A 23,584-nucleotide genomic window follows, 5' to 3' on the forward strand; every position below is an offset into this window, starting at 1 on the left:
TCTTTGTGCTCATATAGCCTGTGTCATTTTGTTTCCTCATATACCCTGGTTAGAAAGTAGAAGTACTTACAGCTTTAAGCGGCAAAATCAAAGTGGAAAGAGGTAGTTGCCCCTACTTTGTCTTTATCTTTATCCTTTTTTTATTTTTGTTGCTAAGCGCTGCTTGCAGGTGGTTCTTAATTCATAGTGACAATGAAAGTGACCCAAAGATTCTACATGGGAATACACTCATCCAGACAGAAAGTGTTTTAAGCCAATTCTAACATAATGATACAAGAGAGAATAAGTTCCATCTGGAAATGTACCCTGGGCTCTTTGGCCAAACACCTAAGGTGAATATTTCAGTCTTTATTCTTTGGCTGTGGCTTTTGCTCGTGATGCATTTGTATGACAGAATTAAAGAAGAGTCGAGTGATCCTCGGAAGGAGGTGGGGAGGGGCTGGTGCTGCTGCTCTACCGCAGAAGGGACCCAAGAGAGTGTGATCGGAGAACTCACCACCTGAGTGTGTCGCGTAATTCCTGCTCGGTTGTGCTCGTCCCGAGGTTGGCCAGAAACAGTGTCGAGCAGGCCGCCCCTGAATTCGCCATGGCAACCATTGTGGCTGCGTTGGCCATACTGATTGGGATGGCGGTTTGGTGGGGGAGGGGTGTGTGTGGCGTGGGGGTAGGTGCGACGGCTTGGGGGGTGTGGTGAGGCTGCAAATATGTGGAGACAAACAAACAGACATCCAAGAGATACGGGGAGGAATTTAAAAATTAGGCTATGTCATACTCGAGTTTGATAAGTTTGGAACAAACCCCGTGTGCCCATGAAAGTGGCTGACTTGGTTTAACACTAAACATTTCAAAACTTTGAAACAACGATACCATTAAAGTGGTGAAAGGAAAAAAAAAGTATTACAGAACACTTTGCAAGCAATGAGTTAAGGTGATGATGAGCATAGAATGAAGCTAATCCCATTCATCCAGCTTAATACAGGTAGATTCACATTTAGAAAGGAGACCTGTGTGGGATTACACATTTGGCACTGCAGTGTTTCCATGGTTACCAAAGAGGTTGCAAGTGATGCACAACATCTTAAAATGTGGGTGCCGGAGTGATTCACATTAGCACATCTACATTCACAAATAAAGTGTGAAAAAAAAAATTGTTCCAAAGCAATATTCATCATAAGCATTGCATCATTGGTCAGCAAGAATGAAACAAGTCAAAATTTGACGATTCATATCTGCAGAAATTACCTCAGATTATCAACTGACAGAACTAATATCCTAACATATTGAGGGTATCATTGCTAAAACTAAGCTATAGTGGATTAAAGTCCCTCCAGAATTCTTGACATCAAACTCATCTTGCACTCCTGATATTTTAACATTAATGACAAAGCATACTAACTTGATCTAATATAGAGCAATAAATCAAAAGTGATAGACACTAAAAATATGTGGACAGTCAAAATTCAGAATAAACTGGGAAAAATGAGGGAAAATACACCTTTTTTTAAACAGTTAATACACTTTATGTATTTTGTGTACTATCATCTGACACCTTGCTCATACACAGCTATGCATAAATATAGGTAACTTGGAGGAATTAAGAAATGGGGCAACATAAGAGAAATTGAAGTATTCATCAAATAGAACACCTTGCACATAGAGAGTAAGTTCTATGCCACTATTGAAGAGGGGAAATCTCTCTTTGACAATTTGCATTAAGCCTACATTTATGCCTACATTATATGCAGGCATGCTGTAAATGTTTTAAGATTTAAAGATTTGCCTTCACCATCAAAACTATGTCCATTTTTGCTTCATTCTGAAATAAAAATAGAAATAAGATGCGAAGAAAATATAAGACTCTTCTGGGCATCAACGTAAGTAGAATATGTAACATTTTATGAGACTTTGAAGTTTGGTAATTTGAAATGCAGTGACAGTAGGTGATTTTTGTAAAAAGAAAAAGAAAAACAAAGAGGGAAGCTCTCACAACACAAATAGAATAATGATGTGTCTCCTCTTCCATTTTCCAAACTGACGTGAAAGTAACAGAGCCAGAAATCTTACTGTTTGACAACCAAATGCAAGGAATCTGATCTGAGAGAATTAAAGGGGGGGGGGAGGCGGAGACTGAATTGGAAGTATATATATATTTTTTCTAACAAAGTAGGGCAAAGTGCATGAGCTGTGTCCATGTAATCACATGCTTTGTGTCAGTGTTGGTGTTTACAGTGTATGTGTGTGTACGTGATAATTGCTTGAATTGCAAAGTGGTCAACTCTTTTCTATTTTCTGTCCTTTTCATTTGTTTAACCCATTTCTTTATTGAATGCAAAAAAGTAAATCAGTATATCAGCAGATTTCATCCAGTTATGCAATCTCCTGCTGACAGTTAACCAGCTGATTCAAAGGATTTTCAAGGTAACTTGACATGAGGCATCTGTACTAAAGATCCCAATCATATCATTTCATTATGTCATTTGACATTGATGGAGAACAAGATAGTGTGCATTCCTCCCCACATATCATAATGCTAATAATGATAATAATAAGGATGATGATTATGATAATCATTATTAAAACAGTAATGAAAAAATATAATAATTATTCTAACAATAACAATGAAAACAAAGATATCAGCAAAAACAAGACATGAATAGGTCTACCTGAAATATTGCAGTACTTAAAGGAGTAAATAAAACCCTTCAGAGGAACAACCCAGCCTTACTTTGCCTAGTCAAGAATACTTTCAAAGAAAACTCATTATCCACGCATCACATGCTGCACATAAGTACCAAAAGAACGATTTACACGCATACAATGTGTATTTTACATTGACAGAGGAAGGAAAGAAAAAATCTTTTATTTTTTTTTACATCTCATATTACATGTCATTAATCTCTGGTACAATAAAATCATTGCATGTGCCTAGTTCTTACAGATATCTGTCTAGCTATCCAAACATCCACTGAATTATCAGCATATTGTATTGTTTCAAGAAACATATATCTTTTCAGTTGAAACCTAGTTTCCACATCCATGTCAACTCTATTTAGCTTTTGCACTAATCACCATGACAACAGCATGTTTCATAAATGGAAATGCATACAGTTGATATCTAAGTTCATCACCCTTATGCCACTTTCACATCAAGTATTTGTCAGATTTTGGCTATATTCCTTTAAGTCCTGTGGTAACACTTCTGATATTGATCATCTTTGAATAGTCACGAAAATATTCTGCAATGTTGAAGCAACTCCCCAACCATGTATCGACAGACATTAGCATCACAGGAGGCATGTGTCATGAGCTATCATATCTGCTTGTGCATGTTTGCAGAAAAATTATGATACAATATCACTACTTATCCAATAACAAGGGTGTTTTGTCATGATTTGGTTCTTGAATTGTAGCCTACCTTTTGCAAATCTGTATCATGGAGCCCCTAAAATTCCCTTCTTGAAACTTGGAAAGCTGACTAAAAGTTAAATTCCAAGCTGATATCTGGTCACACCTACATAGCATTTTGCGACATTAACAAAGATTAATCAGACTCTATCTATTTGAACTTCCAGGATTTTGTGATGTGCTGACCAAACTTTATAATCAACTACAGGCATTTAGTGCATATTCCTGGCCATTGTGAAGCTAAGCTAAGCCTACATTTATTGGACATTATGTGTGAAATAAGATGATCAGCTGGGAAGCAGAAAAGCCTTTAATTATTGATATTTCTCTGCAAAAGTAGTGCTCTTCAATATTGGAACTATAGATGAGGTAGAATCATTGCTATGGTGTCTTTAAAGAGTCAAATTAAACTAATAACTGCAGGGGCTAGGGATGCGAGTCAAAGGACTCTATAGTGTTCCTGAAAAAAAAATGGAAACGCGGTAAACATGATGAACCCACACAAAGTGATGTTAGATATAGAGAGAGTGAGGGGGAGTCAGTTATGGTGAGGTCCTTTGGTGGGAGCTGAAGAGTAATGGGGCTGGTTCCTTACCAGGACGTAGGTGAGCCGGGCACCATCCGTGATGGGGAGCTGGGCGTGGATGGCCGGTTGACCCAGCATGGGGTGGTGCACTGTGCCCGTCGAGGGTGTCAACTCCGTGTAGGACAACCTGAGGGGAAAGTAAACATGAGATTTGATTGGTGGAATGTAAGCAGACACCGAAAACTTTTAGACATCTGATGTACATACCATTGTAATCTTCACATGAGAGGTACATGTAGGACTCTCTAAACTTAAAGTAAAGTTCCCCTCTGCTGAACATCTACTCAGTGAATAACTTCAGCGTGGAAAGACAGTAATCAGGCTCCTAACTTAAGGTAGCCCTTTTCCATTTTGCATTTTTTCAAGCAACACTTGCAAATGTTGACAAAATTTGCTGCATGGTCCAACTATCAAATTCTTCAATTCACATCATAGAGGTGCCCAAAGAAGCTTAACCATGTACATGTCCGTGCACTTGATCAAAACTTGCCACAGACGACATCATGAGATTGATTCCTCCAAATCAAGTGAGCACCAAATTTTCTCTAGTGAAGATGAAGCATATGTGACCCGCGACAACGGTTTCAGGCAAAAGTCGCAAGAGCAAATTCCCTCCTAGGCGGGGTACAAAGATATTTACCATTATTTTTGTCGATTTTGGTTTTTTGCAGAAATCGAATCTTTGATATGTTTTCTACATCTACACTAAATTTCATAGCATAAGACTACATTTTTCCTATCGAAAATGGAATTTTAAGCACCCTATGTTGGATCGCACTCGTCAGTTTCGAGCTTCTTTCGAACGCCGCGCCAATATCCGCAGCGTTGCTACGGCGCATGGTCTCGCATGCGATTGGCTGGTGCGTCGCACACATTTACATAATTCGGCCTTCGGAGACACCAGTTGCAGCGTTTTGGGAGTGCTTTGTCCACGCGTGCATGATTACATGCTCCATTGTTCTTGTTATAGTGGTTTATACGCTCGCTCTGTCATAGTGCGTGCTCTTCGTTTGGCTTTCTATCCAAACTATTCTACCGCATTGTTCGACAACGGAAGTGAAACAAAAATCATGTAGCACAACATAATCGTGTGAAAAGAAAAAAAAATAGTCTACTTGTACATGTAGTAAGAATTATGACAGCAGACTGACTCAAGGGAAGGATGATGAGAGGAAAGGAGAGGTCACATGTAACCAGTTATATTCAAATCAAGATCGCACCAAACGAGTCGTACGTGTTTGTTTGTTTGTTTTGATATAATCAACACCACCGAACAAGGCAAAATATGCACTGTTTGTAAAAGCAAAACAAACAAGAATCATGACCCTTGCCAGCACTGGCATTTTTCTGCCTTCAAAAGGGTCGTCAATGATAAAGTCAAGTCAACAACAATGAAAACGCGATTTGTAAATGTGTGGATTCGCCACCCGCTCCCGTTTACATGCACATGGTCATGGCGTGTGGACCATTGCGTCATGCGTATACCATACACAATGTACACAATACGTGAAATTATCGTATCCGCCATCTTGAAAGACGTACTGGTATCTACAAACCCGAGCGAACCGCATTGTTTTTCGGCTCACGCTGAGCTACTAGGAAGGGTGCCCGGGAAATTTGACTCTCTCAGTGAGCCAATCAGAAGGCGATGTGGTTGCTAGAGGCGGAGCTTAACATCGATTGGCACCATCGTACGGATGGGTGATTCTCACCTCGCATCGCCGCTCGGACATTGTCTTTGAGTAAGAGGTGAAACTTCAAAGCCCGTTTTCTCGCAATTTTGTCTGGCTAACAACTTAAAAAGTGCATTTTATTTCGCTTTCCATGCCAACTTATGGTGCCGAAGAATAAAAGTGTTTTATATCAATGCAAAGCTTAGGAAATGGGCAATGTGATTCAGTGAAAACATGAATTTTCAAAATACCCGACTTTTGCCTGAAACCGTTGTCGCGGGTCACATATGCTACACTCCCACACAAAGGCTACTGCCACACTGTAGAGACAACACAGATAAGTTGATCCCATAATAATCAAGCAATATTCCGGATATCTGTGCAGAATCAGCTTTTAACAAAACATATGCCAGAGGACATTATTATAGTACCCATCACTAGCAAAGCACACCCAGGGTTGATAACCAGATGGATAGGCAGAGGGAAGCAGAGAGCGAGGTGTCATTTGAGCTGGGGTGTGGTTAACAACTGTCGTCATACAACTTACCATGTCCTTCAATGCAAGGAATCTTAACAGTACGGTTTAGACAGTGATTTGCCCAAGCATTGCCAGTCCCCCTCCTTCCACCCCCCCCCCCCCCCCCACGGGATTAAGTGCATTGTCCTGTTCATGAAGTTCACTGCCACACCATTGGTGGCAGAGATAGGGACAATGGGTGAAATGACCTGTCTTTGCTTCAAACACTCATTTGCCATGCCCATCATTTCTTGGCACTTGGTAAGTGATCTCTCCCTAGTGTCCACAGAAAACCTTAATCTCCTCATAGATGAATCTTATTCCTTCCCTTTTTCTGTACCCTCCTCAAGCTCTCCTTAGAAAAAGAAGAAAGAGTGAGAAAAAAAAGAAGCAAAGTTATAAGGAGAAAGAGAGAATCTAATACGAGAGAGGGAGAAAAAAGAGAGGGAGGGAGATAGAAAGACAGAGAGAGAGAGAGAGAGAGGGAGAGAGAGGGAGAGGGAAAGAGATAGTTCAATTTGTCTCCGTGGTTTGTTTGCAGATGGAACATTACTGTCATGGCTGTCACACCATTGCCGCTGATTTGGCACTCAGCACATCTACAAGTGAAGCATTCCGCGGCTTCTGACGCGAACTGCTACATCACTCCATGCCGATTTGGGCAACGAGCCATATTCGTGGCAGCGAGGGCTCAATTGGATTCCACAAGCAACCTTCGGCGCCACGACCGCAGACGGGGGGAAGTGGCAAAAGAAATACACCGAACAAATCGGAAGACCACAAGTAGAAACGGGGGAGGTAAATGTTCCGTCTGATTGTTCTTATCATGTTCCCGTTTTCTACTTAACTAACTTCACTCCGAGCAAGTCAGACTCCACATTCATGGCCATCGCACTCACATGCTCGAGTGGGCTGACAAATAGAATGAGAGAGCTCTATAAGCCTGTGTAACCAGCCTCTTGTCAAGCCGCCTGCCCCAGCAGATCATGGTGTCGACAGAGATGCATTTCTGATAAATGTTTAGGAAAGGATGCATGTCTCCTACAACTCTCTTGTGTGTCAATAGGAACTGCCTGGTTGCACAGTCCAAACATGGCAACACAAGCTCAGCAGACTGGTCATTATTTTGCTGGGTTGCACAAACCTGGTTGTAGTTTTCTTTCTTGTTCTTCCATTTTAAAATAATTCTCAGATCTTCATTTCCATTTGCATGTTTTTATTTTTCTCAACTTCCATGAAGAAAGTTACAAAAGGGAATTTCAGGTGTCAACATACATTGTATTTGCAGGAACATCATGAATGTGTATAGCGCTAGAGCTAGAACAGTTTATGCAAACTTAAAATGGGAACACCACCACCTGTCCCCCCCCCCCCCCAACTCTTGCCTAAAAGCTCTATACCCCTTTTAGCACCACAACTTCACATTGCCAGTAACATTATACACAGACAGGTTGCTGTGGGATGTCAAAACTTAAACCATGTTTTGAGATCACACATACAGTTCTTGATCTATTTCAGGTATGACAACAGAAATTTCTTTTTCACTTCCACATGAAATTGGTCCATGGAAATCTTGACCCATCTCTTGAGGAATATGGACTTCACACAAAATGGCATTCCAGCTTACATGACCTACCCATATTGTATTCATAATGTACCATGCACCTGCCATTTCCTACTTATCACATAGTTATTGGCAAGAAACAGGTGTGCAGACGGCACTACAAAGTCCCTTCATGCTTTGAGGAATCTTGTACCGTGTCACTGCAAAGGTCATGACAACAATATGTCTGAGATAGATTTGTTGTGCCATTCTGTTACATGTCTTCACCCCCTCGTCAATATGATGAGTAATATCTGAAAAACAAACTCTCGTGCTGTGATTTCATTTGGGGAGTACGATCAAAGAATGTGATGTTTGCCATTTTAGAACAAATAACTTCATTGCACAAACACATTTATTTGACATAATATATCCAATAGGCCCTTAGGGTGTTATTATATACTGTATACATCTAACATTCCAGCATTGTTATGTCAATCTTTGCATGGACAAAAACACAAACATCAGGTAAAATTAAATTCACTGCCTAATTGGCTTCATTTTGAATAACGAGTACACATCGCGGTGTCCAAGAGACAAAAATATCAGCTGACTTACGGATGATGAGCCCAATTTTCCGGTGCACCAGGTAGGAAAACGGTTCCAATATCATCTGCAATGACAGAGTTAGGAAGAGAACAAGGACACTTAGACATGCATCATGCTTGCAACCACCCACAAAAACATTCGACAGTCAGTCAATCTGGAGCGGATAACAGCTGTTGCTTGTCACCATCTCTGCACGAGTCATTAGCCGATCTATCATTACAACTATGACTAATCGTGGAAAAAGGCTTCAAAACATGACATTCCATGAATATTATGATCGTGGGTATGTATCTCTCCGCAGTACTGAGTCTCTAGCTCCTCCGTACCGGTAAAATGCTTCATTATTACTTAGGCCCCTATATATAAAGAAACAATGCCAAAAAAACACCTGGAATGAATTTTGTTTGTATTTCCCCTTTGAGGCTTTAAAACCTTAACAGCAATATGATTCCAGGTAAGAAATTTGAACAATGCTTTCTCCTTTCATGGTAGCAGAGGGCTTGGTTGTTCTCTGTCTGGTAATGACACATTTTCCAATGAACACGGGCCTGTTTACAAGACATCAGTAACCAAGGTTACAGGAACTCTGGTTGCTATGGAAACATCTGTTTTAATATGTTATTTTAATGGTAAATAGCTCTGCTCTTGATATGAGTTGAGAAGGAAAAAAAGGAAGAAATTACAGGCAGGATATAAAAGGCTACGGGTGGCATGTCAGTTAATGATCAGTTTCTTGCTTGTCCATTTACTTCTTGAAATATGGGTTGCTGCTGCGTAAAGTTATGATCATTTGAATTCTCTCTCCCTCTCTTTCTCTCTCTCTTTGTCCTCTTCTTTGTGTCACAACAAAATCTTCAATGACTTTATGACATTCATTTCTCAAAAGGATATACCAGCCAAAGTACATCAGTAGCTTTTAGCTAACTGCCCTCAAATGTGCACATATGCTAATTTCCTTGCAGACAAATGCTGCATGAATGGTAATCGCAAAGTGAAAATGGCCACATTAAAAGGCAATGATTCTATGTTGGCTGCTTCACAAGCTATTTCTGTTCCATAATACACCCACACAGCAGGTGGGTGGGGAGGAGTGAGAGTGGCTCGAGAGATGTCTTTATCTTGTTGAAAGAGTAATATTGCATTAAGTTAAGTGAACGGTAAGTGATGCTTTCAGTCTTAACTGGTATTGCCAATAATGTTAGACCAGCAGCCACTCCAAGAAGACATTGCCAACATTACTTTCAACAACAGGGCATCAGAGCAAATGAAGTAAGGAAACGTGGATTTTTTTATCTTGTCTTTCTTTTCATGAACGGAAATGAAACGGATGGAGAAAATTGAAAATGGGCGGAGCTGCTCAGTACTTACAAGGATCTCTGGGTGTGAGAGGGGGTCCCACCACTGGGTTGATGGCAGGTAAAGGCGATGTCTGTTTAGGTTTGGTCACTTTGGTGTTGGATTTGGCAAACTCGAGCCGTATCGTCTGCGGTAGCTCCGGGTCAAAGCGCACTCCCTGTTACAATGTTGTAATGGATATGAGTAATACTTGGTACTTAGCAATGCAAATTTCACCAACCTGAAAAGTAGTTGACTTTGTTTGAATTCATGCACTGACATTTAAAATCAGCATCAATTCAAATTCCTACAAATTGCTTCACCAGCAGTGATAAAATATACAAAACAAAGGATATATCCCACTTGAAAAGATATTGGTCATCACAACTTTGGGGTAAAGGATTTGGTCATCACAACTTTGGAGTAAAAAAAAACCTGGCATTTGAACAAAATTAGCCATTACCAGTTTTATCTACTTATACTGCAAAACACAATAAAGTAGTTGTTTGACATAAACACTGAACAGTGGATGAATAAGTTATGAATATATCTCATTTTAGAAGTTTCATCATGATGGAATCCTGTTTTCTTTGCTTAATTTTTCACTTATAAAGATAATATACATTTCTGGTAAGCTTCAATTTGTTTGCATTTATATACTATAACATACAGACAAGATGCCACATAACTGTATTTGATATATTCTCAAACTTTCTCTCCGATGATGTGCTCTAAGTTGCAAAAAATGTTCTTCCTCCACCTTCTTTGCACTGGCATCTCTGACCCCTACATAAGATTGTTCGACCACTCCAGCTGAAAAGTGGATTAGGTCACATGGGACAATTGTACTTAAATAGGTGTTATTTACACGCTTTTAACAAATAATTGATTGATGTTAGATGATTTCAGTCACGTCGATTATACCAGTAATAAGTCACTTCAGTGTGAGAAAACGTGAGGGGAGAGCCATAATGAGTTAACTTCTCTGAATTAGCTTATCAAGGTGCTCCCTTGAGCTTGTCTGATGAGGAGATACCACATGCAGACTAGCCACTACTGCTACATATTGCACTGAGAGCCAAAGAGTCAATAGAGACCCCCGACCATTCAATCAAGGGGTGGGATGATATTTGCCAATTGTGTCAGTGTTTTTCTGGCTGACGGAACACGGAGCATCAGCTTACACAACCATCTGCAACGATGGAATCAAGATCCAGGAAGTGGAGTTTGTTTTGTTTCCTTTTTTTATTCTCCCTTCTTTTTTTGTTAGACAAAGGCTGATTTCTCAGAGGGAGCTAGGAAGGGACAGAGAGCTACTCATCTGAGAAATAGATACACCCATCACAGATCTCATGGTCATCCCTTGGCGGTTAACGCTGCCTTCAAAAGTCATTGGGAACATACGACCGGGGAAATGGGGGGAAAAAAATGATGCCCGGCGGGAACGAGAAAGGCCGCTCACAGAGGCGGACCTCGGCAAACATTCATGATTAAAGGTCTCTGAAGACAGCCTCTGACAGCAATTTGCCTTCTTGTGAGATGGCTTTCAGAGGCTCCCCTTACCTGAGATTTCTCTCCCCGCATCCAATATCAGATTGGAGGACAAACAGCTATTCTCCGAACAAATATGGAAATGCCCCCAGAGGGCAAGATGGTAATATCAACCACCCTTAATAAAGGCACTGTGAAAATTATGAGGAGTATATCAAATACTAGTGGGCATGTCACACTAGGCAACCCCATATATATTTATTCATTTTTTCAATTTTTTTTTCTTTACTGGTTCTAACTGTCGAGTATATCAGGCTTGCACTGAAACAAGGACGGGGCATCACGCCTTGTCACGTGCAACAACCTGTTATTAAAAAAGCGTTGCCTATAGGGGGCGACAATTACTCACCTGAAGTGCCTGCTTCGCTGCCTCTGCACCTGCCCGCGATTCAAACGTGACGAATCCCACAGGCTGAGGGTGGAAGATTGAGGGGAGCGGAAAGATTGAAGATGGAAAGAAATAGAAAGAGAGAGGAAGTATGGGAGCAGATGATTGAAGGAGAGAAACAGACAGACAGACAGACAGACAGACAGACAGACAGACAGACAGATATAAAAGATGGAGAGAGAGAGAGAGAAGTAAGATTGGAAGAGAAAAAAACATAATGCAGAGATATAGAGAGAGAAATAGATGCAGATATTAGTAAATAAAAGAACAGAGAGCAAAAAGGAAAACATAAAAACAGACAGACAGACAGACAGATTATCACAATAAGAAGAAGAGGAGGAAGAATGGAGTTCAGTCCTCAACGTAGAAATCGATGGAGAAAAGATGCCAAATGAACAGAAAAAAATAGCCAAGGCAGTGTTAGGAAAGGAAAAAATTAAGCAGGCATTATAAAAGTTGAAAGGATAATGGAAGAGAACCATTAATGAAGATATACAGAGGGGAGAGATGAAAGAGAGAATGAAATGGGGGGAAAAAATGAGATGACCATCATTAATCATGAAACCAGAGGACAAGTCCATATATATTCAAATTCCTGCATGACAGGAGAAATGTGAGTGGCAGATGTCAACCTGAGATCACAATTACAGCGTCAATGCCATCCAATGCTATCTTGGTTAGATGTTGAACTACATTCACTGTATGAGAACCTTCGGTTGATAAGATCACCTTCCAGAGATCATTAGTGCTAAACTTGTGGAATTCTCTTCAGTTTAGGAGTTTTTGCAAGCCTCTCTTGCATACAGAACCCTGTACGCGGCATTAAGTTATATGAGAGAATTGTTCATTATATGTTTTATAACATCTTTATGATGATATTTTAACAAACATGTATTATGTGATACATTTGAAACTATAAAGTTAATATGTCAGATATATCACTAAATCAAGTACTGACATCTACAACGTCTTTTTCTTGATGTTTTGCAACTTCTCTTTATGTTATGCAGCCAAAAAGGGGCAATGTTTTTACTGACAACAGGATAAACTATGAATGACTTGTTTGTTGTTTCTTTCTGTCCTTATAATTGGATGGGAAAAGGAAAATGGAGGGCACAGTAGTATTTCTACAGAGGAATCTATCATGGGGGAACTGTTTTGAGAATTAAGACTGTTTGTGCACTGCGTTAAAAAACAATAAGGCTAGTGTGGTTGATGAGCTGTAGCTTGGCTGCACGGCTCGAGTCAACAATGAAACAGGATTGGTTTCTACTTTGGTTCAGGCTGCATTCACTCTTGTGTATTTCACACGCACTTCTAACCATGTGTCTCCAAACCAGACAGCCTGACTGCCGACCCCTTTTCAAGTACCACAGTGAGTGATTCACGAGTGTTATGGTAGACATAAGGCTAAAGAATTGGTCACCAGCTCCTTTGACTGCCAGATATATGTGACTTTAAGGAATGTAACAGAACTTTTGCACTATTCTGAATCTAGCCTTTGACAGAATACTAATGTAAAAGCTGACATCAAATGTAACATGCCAGCACAGTCAAGTAAATAATAACTTTCAGCCAAAGTTCAAGGTGAAAAACATATAAGATTTCAGTGTCATGAAACACAAAATCTTTTTAGCTTGCAAAAAAGAAGAAGAAGATATTCAGCAATTAGATCTTTATTGGCAATTCATAATTTTACATTTTCAATCTCGGGCATATATCTGAGGACTCAAATTATTTGATTGCAAGCTAGGTGAAAGCATAATCAGTCAAATCAGAAAAAACCAGAGACAAATTTATTACTACACTACTCTTTTATCCCCGTATTGTTCACATACATAGAAATAATTTTACCACGGTATTCCAAGTTGTGTGAACAAAGTCAGATAATCAGAGCCGCTAGTGTTCGGATGAGAACAGGGTCCGAGGCAGCAAGAAAGCTCGTAAACAGAAGACAGGAGCAGCTTTGAGCCAAACACTGCCCTCTGTCTGCGAGGAATCCCAGGTATGCCGACTAATAATTGTGTCACTCGTGTTACGGCCACTTACGACCCTTGTGCGGTATGCCAGGTATCTTGGTGCAGTGCACGAGGGGGAAAAGTGCAGTGGTACCCAGTTCATATGCAGGGGATCAAAGCTCATTTCTGAAGTTTTAGGGGATGAGGATTGTGCAACACTACCAGACCAGATTTATTTCTGCTAAGAATTTTTTTCTTTTTTTTTTTTGATGCCACACATTCTCCACTGCAGTACGTAAAATTGATTTTCCAAAAAAGTTGTGCACAACCTCTCTTGAGTTTTGTTAAAGCTGTTTCAGTATTTCATTTGGCACTGACAACAGGTTTTCATTGAACATTTTGCGATCAAATTAATTTTTACTAGGGTTGCTTCAAATGTCATTTTGACTCTGGTCAAACATCACCTATATAGGAAAGTATGATAATTATTACATCGATCATAAAATTGGAAAAAAGACATCTTTTTTGGGGTGTTATTGTGTAATTCATGGGGTAGGAAACATGTAGAATTTATTATCACTCAGACATATAGATTAAAGGGACCTCTCTTAGTATTCTATCAATACTTCCATTTTCATCACCCCACTCAAATGAAGATGAAGCTTAAAAACTTTATATTATTCTCAAAATATTTGATATCATTCTCTTTCATACAATCTAGGTTCATATAGGATTCAAACTTTACAGTTAATTCATGGAAAATTAACAGCATTGCCTTTTGATCCAGACTTTCACCTTAAAATTGATTTGCTCATTCAAACGTTTTCTCAATGATAAATTATGACCCAATGTCATGAACAGACAAGTTCAAAATGCAATGCTACATAGCTCTTTGGTTCCAAATTGTCTGATTTGTGCAAATAAATATTGCCATTTTTTCAGACAAGTCTATTCTGGAAAGATTTTGTATTTTGGCAGAAAGGAAGTATTCTGGAAAAGTTAAGTTCTTTGAGACTTTGGTTTTAGTTAAGATAAAGTTATCAGAATTTTAGATTCAAGCATGTACCTTTATCATCACCATGCTGAGAAAATGTGCTACGTGAAAGCTGCAGCCTTGCAGGCTTTCAGGAAAAAAGAAATGTCTCGTGCGTGTGTGAGCAAATGGGACACAATACTTCAGCAGAGCATCCTACTCACACTTTTGAAGCAACAGACATAATCTCTTGCAAAGGGTGTATCAAGTACTAACTTGCATAAAAACCTGTATCCTCTGTTGGCATTTAAGGAGGCAAGGACGAGCAAAACAGGAAGGATACAGTGCTTTTCAGAGAGCATGTGCGATATAGTGGAAAGGTGTAACAAATATAGTGAGAGCACGCTGATTAACTCTTCTCGGAGACAAAATGCGTAGCATGTTGGTTTCCTATTTACCCCCTTTTTTTCTCTCATCAATAGTATGGAAAGAGTAGGGAGGTTGCGACCGATATAAATCTGGGACATGACTCGATTCTATTTTGAAGATTGCAATCAAGAGTGCCATCCGTCCTAAAATGACGCAAAATTAATCTAGGTCGCAAGCATGCTACGGCTGTTGCCTCCATCAGATTCGACACTGTCAACGCTCTCACTACCTCGTTCAGTTGAGTGTGTGTGCGAAAGGAATCAATGCAGATTTGTCCTTACCGATTGGTTCTTTCCCGGTTTACTGGTGACTTTCAGTAATGAGCCTTCGTATCCCTGAAAAGATAGACAGAGAGAAACGTGCAAAAGAAACGTCAGAAAAGATGACAAAAACATTCTGTGTGCGCAACATGTGAACACCACATCATGGCAGCATACAGCTAATCATTCACGTTGCATTCCTACTGACAGAAGTCTACCTATCGAGTAAGACTATTACCAAAGCAGTCAGATTAGTGGTGTTCATTCCCAATACTGAAGAAGTGCCAATCGAGTTTTAGAAAAGTTGTTCTCTTATTTCAGCACTTTGTATAGACACAAGTAAAACAACAAGTAGGAATACGATATTAAACCATTGTAGAAGCTCCACTAGTCTTCTGCAGGGGTGGGGGGGGGGGGATGGGGAGGTGGTCACCCAAGTTCATCCTCTTTTTACCTGCAAACATGAAACCCAGTTTTTGCCACAGATCTATATAGTATCTGGCTCCCTTTCTTTGGCATGCATTCAAAAGACAAGCCTGAGCAACATGACACTTCAAAAACCGCCAACAAAAATCCAAAATAATATACTTCCAGATGTTCATAAGGCCAACTGGAACTTCTGTGACATACATCATTTCAGTGATAAAAGAGATAAATGCTAGCTGGTATACATAAATGGACAAGTCATTCAGTGCTGCACCTGTACTTTGACACCCAGGCAATTACCATTTCACAAACGTAAAAATCACTTGCATCATAGCTCTGCCAACACTCTGTTAAGCATCTATTTACCAAGATCAATAATTTGGGGGATATACACACAATCACAATATATCTTCTTTTTTTTTTGCAATCTGATCCTGAGATGAGACTGTTTTTTTTTTTGCAGGCAAGGACATCTTCCAATCAACCATTTCCTGTAATTTATCACAATTCATAGATGCTTCTTTTCCTAAAGTCTAGCAAAAAAGAATTTCATTCACCTGCTCCCTCCCATGAAGTTCCAAAGGCAGGAATTCACTTTGCTATTCATACTGGTAAAACGAGGAATGTTTGCGTGCTTTTTAAATTTGCAAATTTCGCTAGAGCCAAGATTCGCAAAAATAAAATGCACACGAAGGCTCTTGTCTACACTATAGGCACTGAATGCCAAAGACACTTTGTGAAAATTTCATGCCCGAAAAAGCCGTCGGCTCTAATTCGTGAAAATTTCATGTCGCTAAAATATCATGTTTTACAGTAGTTATTAATAGGTTTGGCAAACCTACAGCAAGCTTTGCGGTTGTTAAAGGCAACTTTTGCGCACAAAGTATGCATAAAATCTGAATACATTACAAAACCCGTCTATAGCCTCCCTGTATTATTCCCAGATGACTTAACACTACAATATGTAGATCAGATTCCAACACAGCTTTGACCTGAATGATATGATTAGCACTCACTACAACTAAAGATTCCCCTTAAATTTGTGTTAGCAAAAAACAAAATAAAACAGAACAAAACAAGAATTCAGGCAGTTTCCTATCTAATCACATCATCATCAAAACGCTGAGGGGACTCTTAACAAAGCAACTAGATACTGTATAAGCTGGCTGTTTGGATGCATGTCATATAAGAGTGTCATCAGTACCTAAATCTTATCTTACAAGCAACAGGGATGTTTGCAATACACACTCTCTGCCACTTTCTGAGCACTAGTTGCACCACTACAGGAGTGTGACGTGAGCACCCCGTTATTAATTTCATGCCTGTCATGACGTCAACTCTCTTTGAACACATCAATGTTCCTTTGTACTAACTGAACTTTGGAAGAAAAAAAGACAGAGAAGAGATGCTTGCTGATGGACTTCTTAACCTCTCACAGAGCTTTCTGATGTAAGAGCATCCTTCTACTGAAACATCTCTTCACCAGTACCAAGTCCAGACAAGGGTTATCTACTTGGTAATATGAGCAGTGTGAGGACGGTGGTGATGGTGGAAGGGGTGAGGGAGGGGATATGGAAGATGGGTCCTGCCTCGGATATCAGGCCTCCCTCCCCCCCCCCACTGTCATCGGAGGACGGATGATTACCAACATTGGAATCATAATCACCCCCACGGATTACCTCATATCACGCTGTCAACAGCAGTGTCGGTTCTAAGGGGTAGGGTGGCGAAAAGCGGGAGGGTACTTGAGGGGATCAAGAGAGGAAGAACGGGGCAAGCTTAAACAAAATGCACTATCGTAAGCTCAGTATCAAGGTTTCAGATTAAGTGATGGGGAACTGAGAAAACAAAACATTGAGGTGGCAATGACACCAGCGATTGTGCCCTGTATAGGGAGTATAGGCCATGATTTTTTACCCCCGAGATGATCGCAGTGATACGAATCGTAGTGAAGATAGGTATTGGTAACAATCCAGATGAAAAAAAAGGCAGTGATACTAAATATGACATAAGTGTAGATATGGGTAGTCAGGCATTATTCGATAATTACATTTTGCATTATTTTCCCCCATTTGGGGAGCTTGCCGACCGAATGAAAGGGGACAAGAATATTAGCACAGTGACACAAATTCATGAAATGACTGAATTAGAATCACATGTAAATTTGGCCATTCTGTGATATCACTGTATGTAGACAATGAAGCAGGAGAACTTTGATGTGGTTATTTATCATATTTGATAATGGGGGACTGTGTACACATGGAAATTACAACTATTTGGAGATATGAGATCGAGTCAATATCGTATGCTCTGACTAGTAAGGACACAGATGACATGCCTTTCTGCCTCTGGCTGAATTTGTCTCTGCATTTCACCAAGCTGTAAGCCCCCATTAGTGAGAATGAAGCACTCTGATGAATATCTAATGCAAACATGAGCACGGACAGGTATGCACCGCACATTTCCAAAGAGACAAGTGCAATCGTAGAGGTTTTTCTTTTTAATGAAACACACCTCACACTATCCATTTGCACACACTAGACATAGATGCATGTATTCACACTTGATTTCTTTGTGACCATTAACAGTACAGGTATTTTTGCAAAATAAAGCACAGTTATACAGATTTTTGGATAGCAAAAACGTTACATATTTACTCTACATGACATATGACAACTGCAAAGAACTAGATTTAATACATTATTATAGAAATAGCGCACGGCACTGAGTGCAATAGTGTAAGTGCAGTGAACGCGAGGTTTCTTTAGATAGGTGCCGCCTCTGAAAACCCCCCCAAAAAAGAAATAGAAATGGCATTATACATGATGAATGATAGACAAATTTCAACGTGATAACGCCAGGTAACGGCAGTCAAAGGCCGCCTCACACTGTGATGCTTGCGATACGATGGGAATTAGCATCGCAAGTGTTGCATGCCAGTTACGTTAGATCAAATACACGATGAATGATACACAAAACTCAACGCAATATCACGAGCGTGGTATATCACTATCAAGTTGAATGCCACGTGACGCGTTTTGACCAATTACCATGCTTGAAATCCGCTAGCTATTTTATAAGAAAAAAAATATATGTATACATATATGTCATACAGTGTGGTAAATATTTGATGGGATATATAAAACACTTGGGCACAGGAGACTGCAAAATATAATTTATACCTACATGCATCAGTGGTTAATTATTGAGAAAATGAAAATTGAGAAAATTCACCATATTCATTGACAAGAATGAGCATGTCCCTTTCCGAGGCAATGAATAAATTTCTCTCAGTGTAGTTCTCCTATATGATATGCATTTATACACTCTTGTGGTTGCTGGCTATCGGTGTGCCCGTTTTCCTATTACAAACTTCCCCTCGGAGGACACTTTAGACCAGGGGAGAAGAAACCCGATCCACCTGCCTGCAGATAACCACAAACCTTCCTTCCCACCACCACCATTATCGTTGTTATCATCAGTCTGTGGCTCAACCTGTGGATCAGGTGCTTCAATATTTTGCTTCGATGCAGGAGGCGGAGACAAAACATTTCGCCCATCATGTGATCTCGGTTATGGAAACACTGTTCTGTGCTTTACGACTACCATTAAGCTTGTACGATGACATTTGCATGGGGGCGACTTAAGTCTTAGAATTAGGACATCTAGAGCACTACAGATTGCACGATGCATCCAAACCAAATGCGCAATATATTGAATCTCAAACTAGATATGGACACCGCAGGAGAAACCAAGGGATTTCTGAAGTTCAAATTGGAATGACAGAGTTCTCTATAGCATCTTCTCATCAGGATCATAATGATAATTCTCAATTGGTGTATTTATCAACTCACTTCTGGTACAGAATAAAGGATTCCAAACAGCTTTCAGAGAGGATTGGGCAGTTGATAGATGCAAAGCTGTTTTGATTACTAAATGAAGTTAGAAATGCCTTTCTGAAACCCTGAAGGAAGTGTGATCGCGAATTTAATGTGTTTGAGCCAGAAATGCATTTCTGTAGTTGATAAATGCAAAGTTGTTTTGAAACATGTCTATAGCTGTTACCAGCCCACACCAAACACTGCCAGCTATACATCTCTGCTCCTTGGGTCAAACTGCGCAGTGGAGCTGCACAGTGGCAATACCTCCCAATTGACTCCCAACAGTGATAATGAACGTGCAACAACTCGTTAAATGCAACCCGAAAGGTGTTTGCAAACTTGTTTTGATAGTGGGTATCAAGATGCGTTGCAAACAGGGGGAAGTTGATAAATGCCCAACTTTTGACAATCCCTCCCCGCTCTTTCACTTAGTCTTACCACAGGTCACCTAATGCTTGCCCTCTGCATCAATCTATAAAGATAGGAACTGGCACTTCGAATCAGGCACTGGGTTTGTCATGCATCTACAATACCTTTAAAAAAAAAGAAATAGGTTGTTGCGACATGCTTGATGTGAAAGGCAAATATTTGCTGCAAATGTGTGTATTTCTGCCTATGCAAGGCGCTTAGCAACTATCAATGAAAATGTGCTATACACACACATGGCATTGGCATGCCATGTTATGTTATGAATTATTAAGTATCAACGTGTGATTTTTTTTTTCTGACTGATGTGCCAACTTATAATTGAAGTGGTTGGTTTGTTAGTCGGTTCCTGGAAATATCAAACTCATCTCAAACTGAAAATCTTGAACCAAAACTCATACAATCTCAGTGTCTAAATATTGCCTCTTAGAAAAAAAAAATCTTTCTTACCAATGCAATGAATACAATAACATCTGACAAAGAGAGTCAATACATATTTTTCTTCTACCTTAACACCCTGCTCCCCCCCCCCCCCCCCCCGCCCCCAAACAAAGAGGAAGGGTGGGGAGGGGAAAAACTGTGGAGTTTGCCTCGCTATATTGCTGTAGACACATGTAATTGCAGTCCACCGAGAATATACATTCCCCTTCCCCTTGCTCCCTTGGTTCCAATAATCACACCACATCACGCCTCCTAAGGTAGCCAGTTGTCATGGCAACCGAGGAATTACAGCTCGCCCGAGAGGGCTTTCTGCGCGAGGCTCTGCTCTCTACTCTGGCCTCTTGCTCGCTGCTTCTGCCACGCGACGTAGTCCACGGCAGCACCCATTCAATCAAGGTATTGTTTGCATTTTCATTTGTAAATCAACACAAGATTAATGGGAAAAAAGTTCAAGATACTCGCAAACCTTTCTAAAGTAAGAAAAAAAAGAAGATAAAAGTGATTTGACTATGTCAACGCCTACCACACTCCATTTCCTCCATGTTTATTCTTTCTCTAAAGGCAACTTTCACACGTGGCAAAATAACCTGACCCAGTGCTTCTGCCTCTCATGCAATTTGCAAGTATCAACATTCCTTCCAACCCCCCCCCCCCCCCGAAAAATAAAATCAAATTTCTCCCCTCTTTCTAATCTTATTTCCATCGTTCTCCAGAGCCTTTTCCTGTTATTTTTCAATCATTTTGTCTATTTATTTCCATGGCATTGTTCTTTTTTCCCCTTTCTCAATAGCAGGTTTACCTGTACTTTGGAAGAGCACTAAGCACAACTCAGAATTGACTTTACATGTTTCTACAAATTCAGTGGTAGATAAAAAAAAAAGAAGAAAAAAAAAATCTCATATCACGTATATAATGTGCAACTGCCTGAGGGAAGAATTTCTTGTGAAGTTCACATTATCATTCAAACGTCTCCCATGCAGCTAATTGGTGCATTCAATACTTCTTCCCTGGTGTAGGTACAATTCTCGCCGCCGTAAGTCTGCATTCAAATTTTCATTAAGAAATATCACTACCGCTAAATGTCAACTAGGATCTGTCAATTTCATGTGAGAATGATTACATTTAATGCTATTTCCTCCATGTGCTATTATCAAGTGGGCTTTAATGCACCATGCATCTGTCTGACATCACTCAAAATATAAATTGACGCAAATGCATCGCTCTAACAACTGATAAATACTAAGCAACAGCAGCAGTAGAAAGTTTTGGCAGCTCTCTGATAGTTCTCTCTCTCTCTCTCTCTATATATATATATATATTTATCTATCTCTCTATCTCTCTATCTATCTCTTTCTCTTCCTCTCATCACTCTTCTATCTCAATGCTGGTTGGGAGCATAATGCAGCTTACTTGCACTTAAATGTCACAGCTACGTCATGCCTTTGGCTCCGGTCTTTATGACTGTAAATGTCTGATTAGGGCATCATTCAAACTCCTATAGGTTGCTTGCATTCACAAGCCAGGCAAATGAGGATGTGAGAGTTTTCAATGCCATATTTTTTTCCATGCCATCTTTTTTTCCATGCCATCTTTTTTTTTTCATTTCTTTTTTTTTTTGCAACAGCAGTGAGCCAACAGAAGAACACCATAATATTTAGCTCCCATTTTTGTGTGCAATGAACTTAGTCAGCACAGAAGCATAAGCCTCATCGCAAATGCTTCTTCAAAACAAATTTTGAGTAGGAAAAAGAAAACCAAAGAATTAAGTGCCTTCTAGTGTGCACATATTTTTCAGATACACCAGGAGCAGAGATGAATTGATCAATATTATTTGTTTGAGATGCCAATGGCAAAGGTGAACCTTATATCAGTACATGCCACACTTTTTTCCAGACATAGAAATATTGATACATGGAAGTATCATGCCCAATGCATAGTTGTAAGATGAAAGCCTTATCTCTATGAGAGTCTTTTTCTTTCCTTTTACCATTCCCACCTCCCCCTTCCATTCATACCTCTTCTTTCACCTCACTCCCACTCTCTCCTCTCGATTACCTCTCTCTCTCTCTCTCTCTCCCTATCCTTCTTACCCCCTCCCCCATCCTCTACTTCTCTTTCCTGAATACAATGTAAGCACTTCCTCTCAGAGTGCAACAAAAGGAGGAAGGCTCCATTGATCGGACCGCGGATGAGAGGGCTTTTGATGCCATCCTGTTGCTAGGAATGCGCATCAAAGGGGGAGATGCTCCCTGCTTCCTCCATCTCCTAATGCATGTCAACCATCAGAGACTCAAAAGACCTGCTCCCGTCTAATCTGGGTTAAAGTATTAACACAACAATGTACGGCTCCCACCAATATTCTTCAACCCACGAAAAAAAAATAAGATGGGGGGGGGGGAGCGCGATCACAGAGTTAAAAAAAAGGATGGTTTCTGAGATGGCTAGATGGACTCATACCATACAGACTTCCTGGTATGCATCCCAAATCCCCAAGGAATGTCAACCTCAAAGACATTTGGGAACCTTCTCCCCAAGTTACACACCATTCAACCAAACCCATGCATGCAGCCTCAAAGAGATACACTCCACTCGCTCGTGTCGCAACAAGCGGGCAGTGGCAAAGATGAATATATAATTGATGCAAAGCATCTACAGCTAACACCACGTACGCTAGTTGGAATGGCTGAACCATCCATAAGATTTACACAAGAAAAATAAAATGTTTTCGCAACCTGTGCTCTACACATTGTGAGGGCATAGAGCACCATGCTGTGGGGGAGACGCAGCATTACAGTATTACCTTGTATAAATATTAACCCGTCGAAGACTAGTAACGAGTATTCCCAGGCTAGGGTGAATTAGAAAAGCGTGCTGAAGGAAAAGCAGTCCATCTTCAATGGGTTAAGCATTTACTGCAGGGCTCTTTTAAGTGTTTGTCTACCCTTAGAAAAGAGAAAACACACGAGCAAACTATAAACAGATATTGATAAATTTGTACATAAATGTACGTAAATACACTAACATATCAACACATGCATCAATACACATATATGTGTACACTCATATACCCATGCACACACATGGATGGATACACACATACAATCACACAACACCTCTGCACATATCAAAATTTTTAATGAAAATTCCTTTCTTGCAAGCGGGAACATATTTCAGACATAAAAT

The 23,584-nt window shown here is 40.1% G+C and overlaps 1 protein-coding gene across 1 annotated transcript in view; it reads right to left on the reverse strand.

Annotated features, from left to right (window-relative positions):
* Positions 1-292: 292 nt before the first annotated feature.
* Positions 293-23,584, reverse strand: part of LOC139737549 (RNA-binding protein, mRNA-processing factor 2a-like) — a 153,517-nt gene continuing 130,225 nt past the window's right edge. Inside the window, exons 4-9 of the mRNA XM_071648227.1 lie at positions 15,249-15,302; positions 11,569-11,631; positions 9,702-9,846; positions 8,343-8,397; positions 4,001-4,118; positions 293-696 (exon numbers count right to left, since the gene is read on the reverse strand). Coding sequence (XP_071504328.1) covers positions 493-696; positions 4,001-4,118; positions 8,343-8,397; positions 9,702-9,846; positions 11,569-11,631; positions 15,249-15,302 — 639 coding nt within the window. The 3' untranslated portion in view covers positions 293-492. The remainder of the gene's footprint in view (positions 697-4,000; positions 4,119-8,342; positions 8,398-9,701; positions 9,847-11,568; positions 11,632-15,248; positions 15,303-23,584) is intronic.

Source organism: Diadema antillarum, unplaced genomic scaffold (genome assembly GCF_040938485.1).
Source record: "Diadema antillarum isolate AM-2024a unplaced genomic scaffold, OU_Dant_1.0 seq00000696_RagTag, whole genome shotgun sequence".
Lineage (NCBI taxonomy): Eukaryota > Metazoa > Echinodermata > Echinoidea > Diadematoida > Diadematidae > Diadema > Diadema antillarum.